At 35.4% G+C, this 14,202-nt stretch overlaps 1 protein-coding gene across 2 annotated transcripts in view; it reads right to left on the bottom strand.

The window, feature by feature from the left end:
- The window catches only part of CERT1 (ceramide transporter 1), a 113,230-nt gene that overhangs the window by 34,494 nt on the left and 64,534 nt on the right, over positions 1-14,202 (bottom strand). For both annotated transcript variants that reach the window (XM_082724962.1, XM_082724961.1), the window contains exons 6-8: positions 13,520-13,603; positions 5,167-5,324; positions 873-965 (exon numbers count right to left, since the gene is read on the bottom strand). In XM_082724962.1, the coding sequence (XP_082581088.1) occupies positions 873-965; positions 5,167-5,324; positions 13,520-13,603 (335 nt within the window). The remainder of the gene's footprint in view (positions 1-872; positions 966-5,166; positions 5,325-13,519; positions 13,604-14,202) is intronic.

The following is a 14,202-nucleotide window of genomic DNA, read 5'->3' as shown; positions in this document are numbered from 1 at the left end:
TTTATCACTCCATTTTTAAAATGTACATTTCAGGAATATCAACAATGTAGAAGACTATTAACAAATATATTTCTTTTTCTTTCTTTCTTTCTTTTTTTTTTTTTAAGATTTTATTTATTTATTTGACAGACATAGATCACAAGTAGGCAAAGAGGCAGGCAGAGAGAAGGAAGCAGGCTCCCTGCGGAGCAGCGAACCCAATGTAGGGCTCGATCCCAGGACCCTGGGATCATGACCTGAGCCGAAAGCAGAGGCTTTAACCCACTGAGCCACCCAGGCGCCCCTTAACAAATATATTTCTTTTACCTCTTTCCCTCTAAAGAAATATTGTGGTAAACAGCTTATAAAATAATATGTGTATGTGCATGGAGAGGGAAAATGTATTAATCATTTAACAAAGAAACAAAAGAGGGGAAAAGGTTGGTTTCAGATCTTTTCAACTGAGAAGGACAAGGTAACGAGGACAGTTCCAGCTCTGCTGTGGATAGGACCTCACAGTATATTATAAAGCGCACACTAAAACCCTTTTGTCTATATAGTGCTCAGGGTTTTCCTCTAGAAGTTGCTTTGCTTTTATTAAAAAAAAAAAAAAAAAGAAGATAACATTAAAAATTATTGTCTTCCACAGTTAAGATAAAAACTTGTCCTATAATGCAGACAGGCCTAATAAATGAGTCTTTGAAAAGCCTACACTAATTTCAGTTAGTAAGCCTAACACATATTATGAAATACACATTTAATTAAATACTGAAGAACATACTACATGTCTAGAATACTTGAAGGTTGTAAAAGTATTATTTAAAAATTAATCACTTTTGTGACGGATATGGCCTGTATTTTCCTCCTTCTAAAATCAAAATATAACTTCATACCTCATAATCTGGCCCTCCAAAGTGGGATTTTTTCTTCAGTTCTGTCATGGCATTTTTGTATGCTTCCTCTATTCTTCTTCTTTTCTCAGTTTCCTGTTTCGTTTTTTTTTAAAGAAGCAAGTAAAAAATTATCATTTAGGGAGATTTTCTCTGCATTTCACCGAAATTTATAATTTGGCCAAACCATAATGACAAAACTCCCCACTTTCTTTCTGTGAAAAATTAGCTTGATTCAGTCCAAGAAAACACTTTTTCTCTGAGCTATACATTACACACAAGCTACCATTTAAATCAGCAAGAGCCACCTCATAGGTCGGTTATGGATTTAGATGAATTAAGTAACTGGAAAGTATACATGGCTACACTTAAAAAAAGTTAAACAAAAAAAAGAAAAAAGATAACACCGCAGATTCGCTTACAAGATAATCATGTGTTTGTATCCCCTGCCCCCCTCAGTAAAAGGTATATCTAATTTGTTTTAAAGAAAAGCAATGGATACCAGGAAGAAAATAACTCAATTAACAAGTGAAATCAATGAATGTTAAACTATATTCTAAGAAAGATAAATTTCTGATACTTTCCCATTGCTGGTTAAAACTATTTCAGGGCTGAAAAAAGAGCTTAGATTTCTACTTGAACCCTCTCCTTTAAATCTATACTTCTATAGTTAGAAGACCCAAGGCCAATACTTAAAAGAAAAAGGTTGCCTCTGGCACCAATCTCAAACTTACTTCTACAACCATAGACTGCACTGGTCAAATCTGATAACTTAAGTCTAAAAAGCTTGTAAGGAACCTAATGCTTTTATTCCCTTAACTCAAATACTTAGGGGCTCAATTTAAGTTCACATGAACTCACACAAAGCTAACTACTTCCAAATAACTATCAGAACTATCATGCAAATTAGTGTATTAGTTCATTAGAACCAAAGGGTAATTTTTTCATACTCAAGAGAAAGCGGGTCTATAGACCCACCAGAATGGCTAAAATTCAAAAAACAAAACAAAGAAATACCCACAAAACCCTGACAATACAAAGTGTTGCCAAGAGTGAAGAGCAAATGAATTCTCATCTATTGCTGGTGGAAGTATAAACTGATATAACCACTTTGGAAAGCTGTTTGCCAATATCCACTGCATATAGTATACACCCTATGAACCAACAATTCTACTGCTAGGTATGTACCTATATCCACCAAACGCTAGGTACAGGAATGCTCACAAGCAGCTTTATTCACAATAGCCAAAATATAAAAACTTAAGTGTCTATCAGCAGGAAAAAATGATAAACAAACTGAAGGCACACAATGAAATATAATAAAAAAGAATAAACTACCAGTAAATGTAACGACACAAATGAATCTCACAGTTATGTTAAATAACAGCACAATGACCCTGGAAAGTATACATGGCTACAAATGCAGTAAGTTAAGTTTAATGATGAGGGGGAAAAAAGCCAAACACAAGAGTGTATATGGTCACATTTTGAGATGGTATAAGGTATGGACTAGGGAGGCATGCAGGAACCTTCAGATGCTATAAAAATTCTTTATCTAAGTGGTGGGTATAGGGGTGTATACATATGCACAAAAATCAAGTGGTACACTTACAGATGGGGCACCTGACCATATTTATGCTATATCTTAACTTTCAAAACTGAACACAACAAAAAAGTACAGCACAGCAATAATATTTGAAGGATTTAAGGGAAAATGAATAAGCATGTGAATGAAATTACAAACACACAAGCCTATTGAAGTAAGCAAATATCTTCAACAAATAGGTTTTCTCTTGTTAACATTATTGACAACTAAAATTGTGCAATCTCATAATTTTTGGTCTTCTGGGACATGACTTAAGTATACTTCTATAATAGAAGGGATCATTATTATAGGTAACCAAGAAAAATCATCATCACTCTAGTAATGATTAATATCTATATTAATTTTATATTAATATCTATATTAATTTTCTATTATTCAGCTGAAAGAATAATGGAACTGACCTTAGGAGTTAATATAAACAATTTTGCTATCAAATAGCTGTTATTATATCACCTATTACCCACTTAATTGTTCTCATTAGATTCAGCTCCTTGAAGGACAATTTCCTGTTTATTGCCGTTTCCCCATTTCTAGCTTAGAGCTTAGCACATTACAAACATATAAATGCTTTCTGAATGAAACAGAAACTTCAATTAAACCGTATTAAATTATCATTGTACTTTCCTTCCCAATTATATGTTACTTAAAAGACATTTGTTGATAAACACTCTCTATTCAAGAACCTTCTATTCCTTATACTCTATTCCGTATATTACACACATTATATATATGTCTATATCACACACACACACACATATATATATATAAGTATACACACACATATACAAACTCACACTGCATATCAAACATACCCACACTCACATTTCATATAAAATGTAACTGGAATCCTATTTCAACTTAGAGAAAAAATTAGAGTGAATAAGATTTGACATTAGACCCGTATAAAACCATAAAATGCAGTAGTTTCTCAATTTCAATTAATATTGCCATCACTTGTGGCTGTTCTTTGCTTGCATGCTGCACAGAAAAGCAACAAAATTATTTTTTCCCAGATCCTTTTGTGTTCCTCAATGAAGAAAAAGAATAGAATACAGTGAAAATAAGCAAAAGTCCACCTCCCTTTCCAGCACTGCATATAAGAAACTTGATTGCTGAAAGGATGGGAAAGCCATGTTTCATTTTTAATGAATATTTTTTAGGTTGTGTGATAAGAATTTATGAATGAAGACTATGATTGCTTAGTGAAGGATAAAAAGATGAGAGACTGAAACCTTAAGAAAAAGGTACCAGAAAGTTCAAAATAAGCTAGTCTGGGCATGTTGAACACTTACTTCTCTTGAACTACTGGTCTAAGGGAGTTAAGGGGTTGTCCTGTTTTCTCAACACATAATTTTTTGTGTGTACATGAAATTTTCTAAAAATTCAATTTGATCCACATTGGTAGAGAGTTGAAATCTCTGAAGATATAATAGTTTGACTCCAGAATAATGGAATGTCTGTACCTTAAATACACATTTTCAGCTTGTTTTTAAAGAATACATATTACCTGTCAATATGGTTTACTGTCACCTACACTTGAGAATTCTTTTCTTCTACACAGAGGGACTTCCTTATATACACAGTACTAATCAAATCCTGTAGCATCCTGCCATTATATCAGTGGTAATACTGCTTTACCTAGTTTCCTGCTTAAACGGATAAGACCTTCAAATACTACAAGCAATCTGACTCATTCATACCTGACAAGATTCTGACTAATGTCTGGCCTAGTATTCAGAGCTGAAATAAAAAATAGAATAAAATCCTTCCAATGGCTACTTAGTATCTCTGGACCAGTGTCTGGGCCTTTTCCTTCCTCCTATAAAATGATGGCATCACACCAGAACTACATCTTCTAAGATAAGTTTTCGTTTTAACATTTTATTATTTTCCTGATGTTGAATTCTAAAAAGAAGTTTTCCTACTAAACAAATTTACTAAGTCATAGCTGACACTAGGAACTAAAGATTCGTATTGTAATGTTACTATCAGTGCTGAAAATTTTTTTTTAAGATTTTATTTATTTATTTGACAGAGAGAAATCACAAGTAGATGGAGAGGCAGGCAGAGAGAGAGGAAGGGAAGCAGGCTCCCTGCTGAGCAGAGAGCCCGATGCGGGACTCGATCCCAGGACCCCGAGATCATGACCCAAGCCGAAGGCAGCAGCTTAACCCACTGAGCCACCCAGGCGCCCCTATCAGTGCTGAAATTTAAACAAAGGTGGAAGCAGGTGAACGTGAGGCAAATGTTCCATGAATAAACATGTGTTAAATAACAGCACAATGACCCTGGAAAGTACATATGGCTACAAATGCAGTAAGTTAATGTTTAACTTTATAAATTGGTGTTTCAGTTCATACAACTTAAATGTAGCTTCATTTATTTCACAATAAAGCTAGGTAATGTTAAGTGACTCATCATTTCTATTCCAAGGCATTACTATTACTAATACATAGACTTCTGCATTAAAATCTTACCACAAATTTGTATTGTATAGTAACTGAATACATAACTTGTAAATCTCACTAGGAAAATAAGTTTAAGATGCCTACAAAGTTTCAGAGGATTAGTACCTCCTGCTACTTCTATCAATCCCAATAGATTTTTCCCTAAGAAGTTAGTTTAAATGTTCAATCTGTTGACTGAAATAAAATCAGACTATTTTTTAAGAGGAAGAAAAACAAGATTTACCTTATCTAGTCTCTTTTGCCAGCTGTCCTCACGTTTTACCATTAGTTCAATACAATGAGAAAGTGTAGCAAGGATTCCTGCAGTAGTTGCTTTAAAAGTTATCGCCTCCCCTTTAAAGTCTATGCCATTAATTCCTCGTGGTGTTACATGTGGAAATACTGGGGGGAAAAAAAAAGTTACTCACTGAAAGTCTTTCTAATGACGATTAACTCTTCATCAAAATTTAACACTAGAAGATGTTTAAAACCCAGCAAGTAAGAGCAGACTTTTGGATTATAATTTCCCTCTTGGTGGCCAACAACAAAAATTTCCATTCCACACTCCATAAGCAAAGAAGCTTGTGGCAACATATGTACTTTCATATCTTTTTTTCTGGATTCTGTTTCCTGAAATCTATTTGCCATACTGCACCCAGTGAACAAAGTGGTAGGAGGAATAATACTTTAACAATAACACCCTGACAGCTTAAAGCGGGACCAAATTACAGCAAGAATGACTTTATATTTTGAAAGACCTAAAATTTAAAAAAAAAACAAAAACCCAACAATAAACTACAGAATTGAAAAAGGTAATGTAAAACTTTTAAATAAACATCCACATTTTGGTCACACGTTGGTCTGAGACCAGTGCACACTTTAAACGGCTCTTATATGTTTATGTTTTATAATTGTAACTCAGAGTTCACCTTTGAATTAATGAAAAGTCTTAGAAATCACAAGATGCAAGCAAGAGAGCATAGTATCTTATACTCTTAACTAATAAGAAACCATTCCAATTGAACACTTCTAAGTGAAATGATACTCTCAACTTTAAAAATTCAAATGTAGATATGACAGCAAAGGTATAACTCACAAAAGAACAAATTGATAAAGTAAACTTCATCAAAATTTAAAATTTCTGCTCCTAAGAGTATTAAAAGAATAAAAGTTATAAAGAATGAGTAAATCTTCAGGTCTAATGTAGGGCACGATGACTACGATGATTACACTCAATAATACTGTGCTGATCCTCTACCCCTGAAGCAAATGATACATTACATGCTAATTTAAAAAACAAACAAACAAACCCAGCACCAGGTTGGTGGGGGGTGGGGAAACAGTGTGCAGAATACTAGAAATTTACTGAGACAGATTTCAGGTGTTCTCATTACAAAAATGGTAACTATGCAAGGAGATGTTATGTTAAATAGCTTGACTGCTATTTAATCATTTCACTGTGAATATCAAAGGGCTCGATCCCAGGACCCTGAACACCATCATGTGAGTGGAAACCAAGAGTTGGTCACTTAACTGAGACACCCAGACGCCCCAAGATGAAAACTTTAAAAAGACTGACCATGCCAAGTGTTGTGGGGATTTGAAGGAACCAGAACTATTCTATATGGCTAGTAAAATGAACCTAGGTGGTGGTTGTTTTTTGTTTTTAAGATTTTATTTATTTATGAGTAAAAGAGAACATGAGGAGAGAGGGTCAGAGGGAGAAGCAGACTCCCTGCTGACCTGGGAGCCTGATGTGGGACCCCATCCTGGGACTCTGGGATCATGACCAGAGCCAAAGGCAGGGCTTAATCAATTGAGCCACCCAGGCGCCCCCCCTTGGTGGTTTTTCAAAAAACCACCACTACTGACTAATGACCTCAAATAAAATATATGTCCATAAAAACACTGCACACAAATGCTCATAGCATTATTTGTAAAAGCCAAAAACTATAAACAGCCCAAATGTCCATCAAAAGAGGAAAGGATAAGCAAATTGTGGGTTTTTTTGTTTTTAAGATTTTATTTATTTGACAGAGAGAGATCACAAGTGGGCAGAGAGGCAAGCAGAGAGAGAGAGAGAGAGGAGGACGCAGGCTCCCTGCGGAGCAGAGAGCCTGATGTGGGACTCGATCCTGGGACCCTGAGATCATGACCTGAGCTGAAGGCAGAGGCTTAACCCACTGAGTCACCCAGGCGCCCCAGCAAATTGTGTTGTATCAAAATAAGGAAATACTACTTAGCAATGAAATCAAATACTAATATAAACAATAACATAATGAAAGTCTAAGAAAGAAAGCAGGCCAACCCACTCCCCCCACATACTGCGTGAGTCCTTTATATTAAACTTGAGAACATACAAACTAACCTATAATGACAGAAAAGATCGGAGTGGTAGTTTGGGAACAGAGAGAGGAGGGATGATAGAAGGGATGGAGCAAACTTCTGGGAGTGAGAGAGATGGATAATGATATTGATTATAATGGTACCTTCCAGATAATATCAAAACTGACCAAATCATGTACTTTTATTAAGTGCAGTTTACTGTAGGTTAATTATATCTCAATAAAACTGTTAAAAACCATATTTTTTATTATATTTTCTGAAAACCCTTTCTATCATTGTAACTTCTATATTTTCTATCACTGTTACTAAGATGGCAGTTTCATTATGAACTATTTTTATTAATGCAAAGAAATCAAAGGTCATCTGTGTTCTGCATAAAAGAATGTGTACAACTAAAATAATGTATCATCTTCTGCTGAAAGCTTATTTATATGCTTTATATATAAACTTTATATAGAAGATGAGAGAGTGACATGAAATGCTACTGAAAAACTCTAGAAATACAGAAATGTACCTCTTCAGCTTTACTTACAACTTTCAGAATGATACAGGGATTATGTAGGAAGTGAATATCTTATTTTTCTTTTTTCTTTTTTAGAGAAGGAGGGAGAGAGAAAAAGAAAGGGTAGGGGAAGTGGAGAGGGAGACAGAAAATTTTAAGTAGACTTTGTGCCCAGAGCAGAGCCTGATGCAGGGCTCGATCTCATACCTTAGGATGATAACCGGAGCTAAAATCAGGAGTTACACACTTAACTGAGCCATCCAGATGCCTACCCCGACAACCCCCCACCTCCCACCCCGCCACCAACTTTATTTTCTTTTTTGTATTTCTTTTCTCCTCTCCTTCCCCACCCCCCCTACTTTTTTTTTTTTTTTTTAAAGAGGGAAAGGATGGGGAAGACTCTTAAAGAGGTGACATTCCACAGTTTCCTCTGAGAAAATGATACACTGTAATACAAGGAAATAAAAAATATGTGACTGTAATCATGTCAATGAAAGGCAGAAATGGAAGAAATTAGAAAATGACCTGTAAATCTAGATTTGTGAGTATTACACTCCAAAGATTACCATTCAGATTTATAGTTCTTTCAGTTGAACTCTTTTAACTTTATACACTTTAAAACTCTTTTAAAGGTATGAGAACTCAGAAAATTAAGGAACTCTCATCACTGCATTTGTGTGCAGTGTTTTTATGGACATAAACTCTCATCAACATGTCAAAAATAAAATGCTGAGAGAAGCTGAGCAATTTGAAATCCTTTCATTTCATTAAGACAACACACTATTTTTGAATAGTAGGCAACCTAAGGGGGAATCCCCACAGTTTCTGTAGTGAGTTTTTTTTTCATTTCCTTACATCAAAAAGACTGTGTATCTGTCTGTCTGTGTGTGTGTGTGGTACACAGACACGTGGGAACAGAAAAATACTGGCAGGTAAGTCCTTCTGAACATAACGATGGCAATTTGTTTAAATCTCTCACCTGTCTATTATGATAGAGAAGAAACATGGTTGAAGACCATCACACTGATATCCATCACACTAGGGTTAACAATCAGTTAGTATGGACTACTGGCATACTGACAATGCACTTCTCTAAGATACAGTTGGCTAAAAAATTTTCACATGAAAAAGTCTCTGAGCTAAAAGGGGATGAAAAGTGACTGGTGGTACAAATTTTCTGTTTGGATAGTTAATGCACAGGCACACAGATTAGGTGGAAAGAAAGAACAGGGTATTGCTCGTGTTTCTTAGAGTAATGCATGTTTCATTAACACTAAATTTCCTCTTTGTGAGTTTTATCAAGAGTATGCCTTGATTTGATCAGTTAATATCTATAGTCATTCATTTATATAGTTGACATGATAAAATGCTCTTGTGTATTGTTTATAAAATAAGAAGAGATATAAATTAGAAAACTGGCCAGAAAATATAGCTAAGTGGGAACAAGTGGAAAATATAAAAGACATAAAAATCCACGTAAGTGGCCATCTCTAACATTTAATACAATTTAATCATAAGAAATGAGGGTTTATGTAGGGACTTTTTTAAAGATTTATTTATTGTGGCCCCTTGGTGGCTCAGTCAATTAAGCGTCTACCTTTGGCTCAGGTCATAATCCCAAGGCATACTCCTGATGCCATAATCCCAGGGTCCTGGGATGGAGCCCCACATCAGGCTCCCTGCTTCTTCCTCTCCTCCCCACTTGAGTGCTCTATCTCTGTACTGCTCTCTCAAATAAATAAAATCTTTTTAAGATTTTATTAAAGATTTATTTTAAAAGATTTTATTTATTTATTTGACAGAGAGAGACACAGCGAGAGAGGGAATACAAGCAGGGGAAATGGAGGAGGGAGAAGCAGGCTTCCTGTTGAGCAGGAAGCCCGACCTGGGGCTGGATCCCAGACCCTGGGATCATGACCTGAGCCGAAGGCAGACACTTAAGAGCTGAGCCACCCAGGTGCCCCATATATAAAATCTTTAAAAAAATTTTTGGTATCTTTTCAAAGAACCAAGTTACAGTTTGTGGTTTTTTTTTTTATTAATTCATCATAATTTAATTGTGATATCTTTAATTTTATTAATTTTGATATCTTTTCAAAGAACCAATTTATAGTTTGTGTTGTTTTTTTTTTTAGTCTCTTTTTAACATTTTATTTATTCATGTGAGAAAGAGAGAGACAGAGAGAGAGTTAATAACTGACTGGGGGAGAGGTAGACGGAGAGAGAGAAGCAAACTCCCCACTGAGTAGGGAGCCTGCGGAAGGCTTGATCCCAGGACTCTGGAATTACAACCTGAACCCAAGGCAGATGCTTAACCATGTGAGCCACCCAAGTAACCCTCTTTCTTCTTTTATAATAAAGGTGTTTCAGCTATAATTTTCCTTCTAAGTACAGCTTTAGCTGCAGCTCATCTGTTTTGGTATCTTATATTTTTGTTTACATTCATCTTATAGTGTTTTCTCCTTTCCTTTTTGATTTTTGTCTTTAATTCATTGGTTATGTATGAGTGTGTTAATTTCTATGCATTTGTGAATTTCCTAACCCTGGGATCAGGGCCTGAGCCAAAGGCAGCCACCCAACCAAATGAGCCATCCAGGTGTCCCAACAGAAGAAAATTTACATTTGAGGTAAATAAGAAATTTATTCACAAAAGATTGAGGCAACAGTCCTTCTACTATGATCTAAAATTCCTAAGGTCTTTAACTGAGGAAAGTGTTTTTGTAACCAAAAATTCCTCCTCTGGTCTAAAATCCAAACTTCTTTAATTGCCTTTCTTCTTATCTTAGAACCTAGGGAAGTTTTACTCTACTATTCCAATTCTTGGAATACATACAGCTTACTATCAGGTTGATATAATAGTTTTAAATTTAAAAAAAACTCAACATATTCACTACCACAATATGTGATCTAGACCACATCTTTAATGATGGCCATAATGGTATCATTATAATGACTACTCCCAAGAATGAAGTATCATTTCTCCCTTTTCTGATGCTTGTCTGATCCAGCAGAAAAGACCCTGTCTTTGAGTGATGAGTGACACTCTAATTCCAGGCTAAGATCAAGTAGTACCAGGTTTAAAGACTTCATGTTTTGTTCATTTTACCAGGTTATTAAGCTTCCGACCTATTTCTAGAGGTTAACCACAGAAGGATATTTTCCATCTATGGTGATTAACAAGAATTAATTTCCATCAACACTAAGAAAGGAATTATTTTAAACAGTGAATTCCACAAGTGTACTTAAAACATGACTCATGACTTAAAAAATTATGCAAACATCTTGTAGGGGTATTTCTCAAAATGACTTTAATAACCCTGTACTCTGCTGCTTGGTTTAAAGGCTCTTTTCAAAAAAAGAGAGATTGAGGGACGCCTGAGTGGCTCAGTGGGTTAAGCTACTGCCTTTGGCTCAGGTCATGATCTTAGGGTCCTGGGATTGAGTCCCGCATCTGGCTCCTTGCTCAGTGGGGAGGCTGTTTCTCTCTCTGCTCTGCCTACTACTCTGCCTGCTACTGCATGATCTCTCTCTCTGACAAATAAATAAAATCTTAAAAAAAAAAAAAAAGAGAGAGAGAGAGAGACTGGAGGCTTTCCTCAAATATCTGGAAATCGGGCTATCTGTTCACATTTAAGAGTAAGCTACTGGAAGCTCTGTAAGTGTAAACTACTGGAAGCTCTGTAAGCATTAGCAGGGTTATTTATATTAGTGGACTTAATCAAAGGGTGATCTGGTAGTGAGACAGCTTTTTCACAGTATATGTAGAAAATCTCTATTTATAGGTCCTTTCTTTGTGGTTACTCAGGATGCACAGAGTTCCGTTCTAATTCTGTATCAGAAAACGTATGTTAGGTTGATGGGTATTCTAGAAACACAAGAGAGCTGGAGTACACAGGCTTTCATTCAATTCAGTGCCTGGCTCAGAGTTCTCAGAGATAAACAGAAGAAGGAGGCTGTTAAGTTTCAAGAATCAGTATGTAAATTTCCACATAATCACTTTAACGATAGAGCAATATACCTATCCTTTGCTATGCCAGGTATTCCTGAATCTAGAACACTCTGGTTCAGTATCTCCAGAAAATAAAGTTTCCATTCATTTCTAAAAATGTAGGTGGGGGAACTGACCAGGATCGAAGATTGGACCTGCAAGTTTTATAATTTTTTCAGTAATTTTTCCAATATCCCAATAAAACCTTTTTTCTTTTAAAGCAGATTGTACATTGTGAAATTAAAACGTAACTTGAAACAATCTTTCCAAAGTAATCCTCTAATTTCATAAAGGTTAATCCAGATGACTCAGTAAGGATCAATATTTCAGTTCCAAGTTGTAAGGACCACTTTGTAGTAAGAAGCTATCATTTTGCAAGAATGGGAGGGGCGCAGGTCATAAGGAGAAAGAGAGCCAACGTGAAAATAAGAAACAGGAAGAGGGAAAGAAGGATAAAGTTGGGGGAGAGAAGCATCAGATTTTAGTATCAATAATGGAATATTCCACTGTGATCTCTGAAATAGAAAATTAATGCCATTAATACAATAATTTGAAAAATTATTTGAATAGATATAAATTATACTTCACATTCTTTCATAACTTTAGCAAAAATAAGCACAATTAGATTAACTTATTTTTTTCACAAAGTCTGATTTTTGTTATTAAAAAATTGTTTTAGGGGTGCCTGGATGGCTCAGGGGGTTAAGCCACTGCCTTCAGCTCACGTCATGATCTTAGGGTCCTGGGATAGAGCCCCACATTGGGCTCTCTGCTTGGTGGGGAGCCTGCCTCTCCCCGCCTTTGCCTGCCTCTCCGCTTACTTGTGATCTCTCTGTAAAATAAATGAATAAAATCTTTTTAAAAAATTGTTTTACAAATCTACTCCAGTTTTTTCTTAGGCTATATCAAAAGAAGAGTACTAACTATGAATCACAGGTTTCTGGTTTTGTTTCGTTTGTTTAAGATTCCTCATGTAAGTGATATCATGTAGTATTTGTCCATAGTTTATTTCTTTTACTATATGGCCCTCAAGGTTCATGCATATTGTTGCAAATCACAGGTTTCTTTTTTTATTTTCAAAGATTCCATTTACTTGTCAGAGAGAGAGGGAGAGACAAAGAGAGCACAAGCAGAGGGAGGGGCAGACAGAGAGAGAAGCAGGCTCCCCTCCCCAGCAGGGAGCCCATGCAGGACCGGCAAATCACAGGTTTCTAATAAACAATTCAGAATTCCATCTAATAAGTTAGCCATTATAAACAGAACAACAATAAGTGAATATATGAAATAAACTACCTTGCTCCTGGGTCTATACACAACTGCGCTGTGAAATCAGAGCTATTTTTAATAATTTTCCTTTAATAACACTGATTATGTACTTTGTAACACCAGTGGAGATGGAAAAGAACGTTAAACAGAGAGAAATATACTCTAAGTAAACATTCAAAATCCATTACATCGCTTCCCCCAAGAAATAAACTTGCAGTACTAGAAATTGATTTTACCAAATACTGCTGAAAAAAGTGGGCCAATGTATGGAATTCAGAATGAGTCTTGTCAGATAATGAGTGGCCATTATTATTTAATGTTAGAATATGTATTTTACTTACATGTCTTTTCCTAGAAAGAACTTTCATTTTCCAGTAGTTATACTGCTTTTAAAAAACTAGTCAATTAGATAATTATTCTTGTTATATACATAGTTATTATATAAGTTTAGAAAGAACACTTTATGTAGCTGAGAGGAAAACATGTACTACTTACACTTTTCCTTATTGCCATTAGCGTTATGCAAGAAGTCTCCATCAGAACGTGTTGTAGGAAAGTCGTCTTCATCATCTTCTACCACTAAATAAAATATATTAAGGTTATTAGGGTAAAAGGAAATAGGAATTAACCAGTTTATTCTTATGTTCGAATGAGTCAATATATTCTGGATTCTGTGAGTACAAGACCTTATTTACCTTTGTATTTTCAGTAGTTGTTAAGATATGCCCAATAAACATGCTGTGCAATGTCTTTAAATACAATACATTATTATAAAAACCATACCCATTCTCATTTACGTAAGAGATCGTACTGAGTTATGAATTATTTTATCTTTTAGTCTTCCTATTCCTTCCTACCTAGCGGGGGCAATTTCATAATTCTATCAGAGGCCTGCAAGGGCTGAAGAAGACTGTAAAAGAGTAACCTGCATGCAGAAGATGCCGTAACTTGCCTCTAGGAGTTCTTAAATTTACTATTTCTGGATATATAGGGAAAACAGAATGACTTACAGGTATGATACCAGTTTTCATTCATCCTAATATGTCTGTGCCTAGACATTCCTTTTAACTTACCCAATTCCAGAAAAAACAGAATCCCCCCATGTTTTCCTTCTGCATACCTTTTTTTCTATGTACTATCCCTTTTTCTACTGCCTAACATACTTTAATCCTCTATAT

Source organism: Mustela nivalis, assembly GCF_964662115.1.
Source record: "Mustela nivalis genome assembly, chromosome: 3".
NCBI lineage: Eukaryota > Metazoa > Chordata > Mammalia > Carnivora > Mustelidae > Mustela > Mustela nivalis.
This window is presented reverse-complemented; position numbering and strand designations above follow the sequence as displayed.